Raw genomic sequence first — 1,039 nt, forward strand, 5'->3', positions numbered from 1 at the left:
GGATAAACAGTCAATGTATGACAGCTTCTGGCAGACAACCACAACGCTGATGCAGTCATAAAGGGGATATGACGCCATTGACAGGCGACCAGTGAAACACAGCGTTACCTGAATAAAATGACAGATTTCCTCTAGGTTTGAAAATGGATCATCAACATGATTGCAGTGTTTTGCAGAAACTGCAGCAAATCTCAGGAGGTTGAATAAGAAATGTGTGAACTTAATGACATTGTTTGTTAACTGCTAACCATGCTGTCTGTCTTCCAGGATGGAGAAGAAGGAGAGAAAGAGGAGGAGAAGGAGAACTTCGGCAAACTGGAGTACACACTGGACTACAACTTTACTGATAACCAGGTATACACACCTGCATTTTGCAAGCATTAACACAAATATCCAACCTCCCAAAAAACATCAATAATAGGATGGCCTTTTATTCTGCAAAGCTAGCACCACTTCAGGATTTGGGACCCTACAGTTAAACTTATCTCCTCCTTCTCTCCAGCTGATAGTCGGCATCCTCCAGGCTCAGGACCTTGCAGCCATGGACATGGGTGGCACCTCGGATCCCTATGTCAAAGTCTACATGCTGCCGGACAAGAAGAAGAAGTTTGAGACCAAAGTCCAGCGCAAGAACCTCTGTCCAGTCTTCAATGAGACCTTCACCTTTAAGGTTTATACATTGACACTGGGGACATCCAGGCAACGCTGAACATTAAACATTTAACAAAATTAAATAGTTTTGATCAGTGTGAATGTCAACTCTAAAGCATTTTAGAGTTAGCCTTCTTTTCTGTACCTTTCTAGATACCATATAGTGAGCTGGGTGGTCAGACTCTGGTGCTACAGGTGTTTGACTTTGACCGTTTTGGTAAACACGACGTCATCGGTGAGATCAAGATCCCCATGAACTCAATAGACCTTGGACAGCCAATACACGATTGGAAGGATCTGGTTGGAGGAGAGAAAGAGGAGGTACATGATTCTTTTTTTTTTTTCATTGAATGTAACACAGGGCTCCAGACTAACTTTTTGCATTGGT

The 1,039-nt window shown here is 42.9% G+C and overlaps 1 protein-coding gene across 1 annotated transcript in view; it reads left to right on the top strand.

Moving 5' to 3' along the window:
- Positions 1-1,039, top strand: part of syt5a (synaptotagmin Va) — a gene marked incomplete in the record, with an annotated part of 14,291 nt that overhangs the window by 10,254 nt on the left and 2,998 nt on the right. The window contains 3 exon segments of the mRNA XM_035654346.1: positions 268-354; positions 503-670; positions 805-972. Coding sequence (XP_035510239.1) covers positions 268-354; positions 503-670; positions 805-972 — 423 coding nt within the window.

Source organism: Morone saxatilis, unplaced genomic scaffold, assembly GCF_004916995.1.
Source record: "Morone saxatilis isolate NCDOM2014 unplaced genomic scaffold, NCSU_SB_2.0 Contig14, whole genome shotgun sequence".
In the NCBI taxonomy this organism is placed as follows: Eukaryota; Metazoa; Chordata; class Actinopteri; family Moronidae; genus Morone; species Morone saxatilis.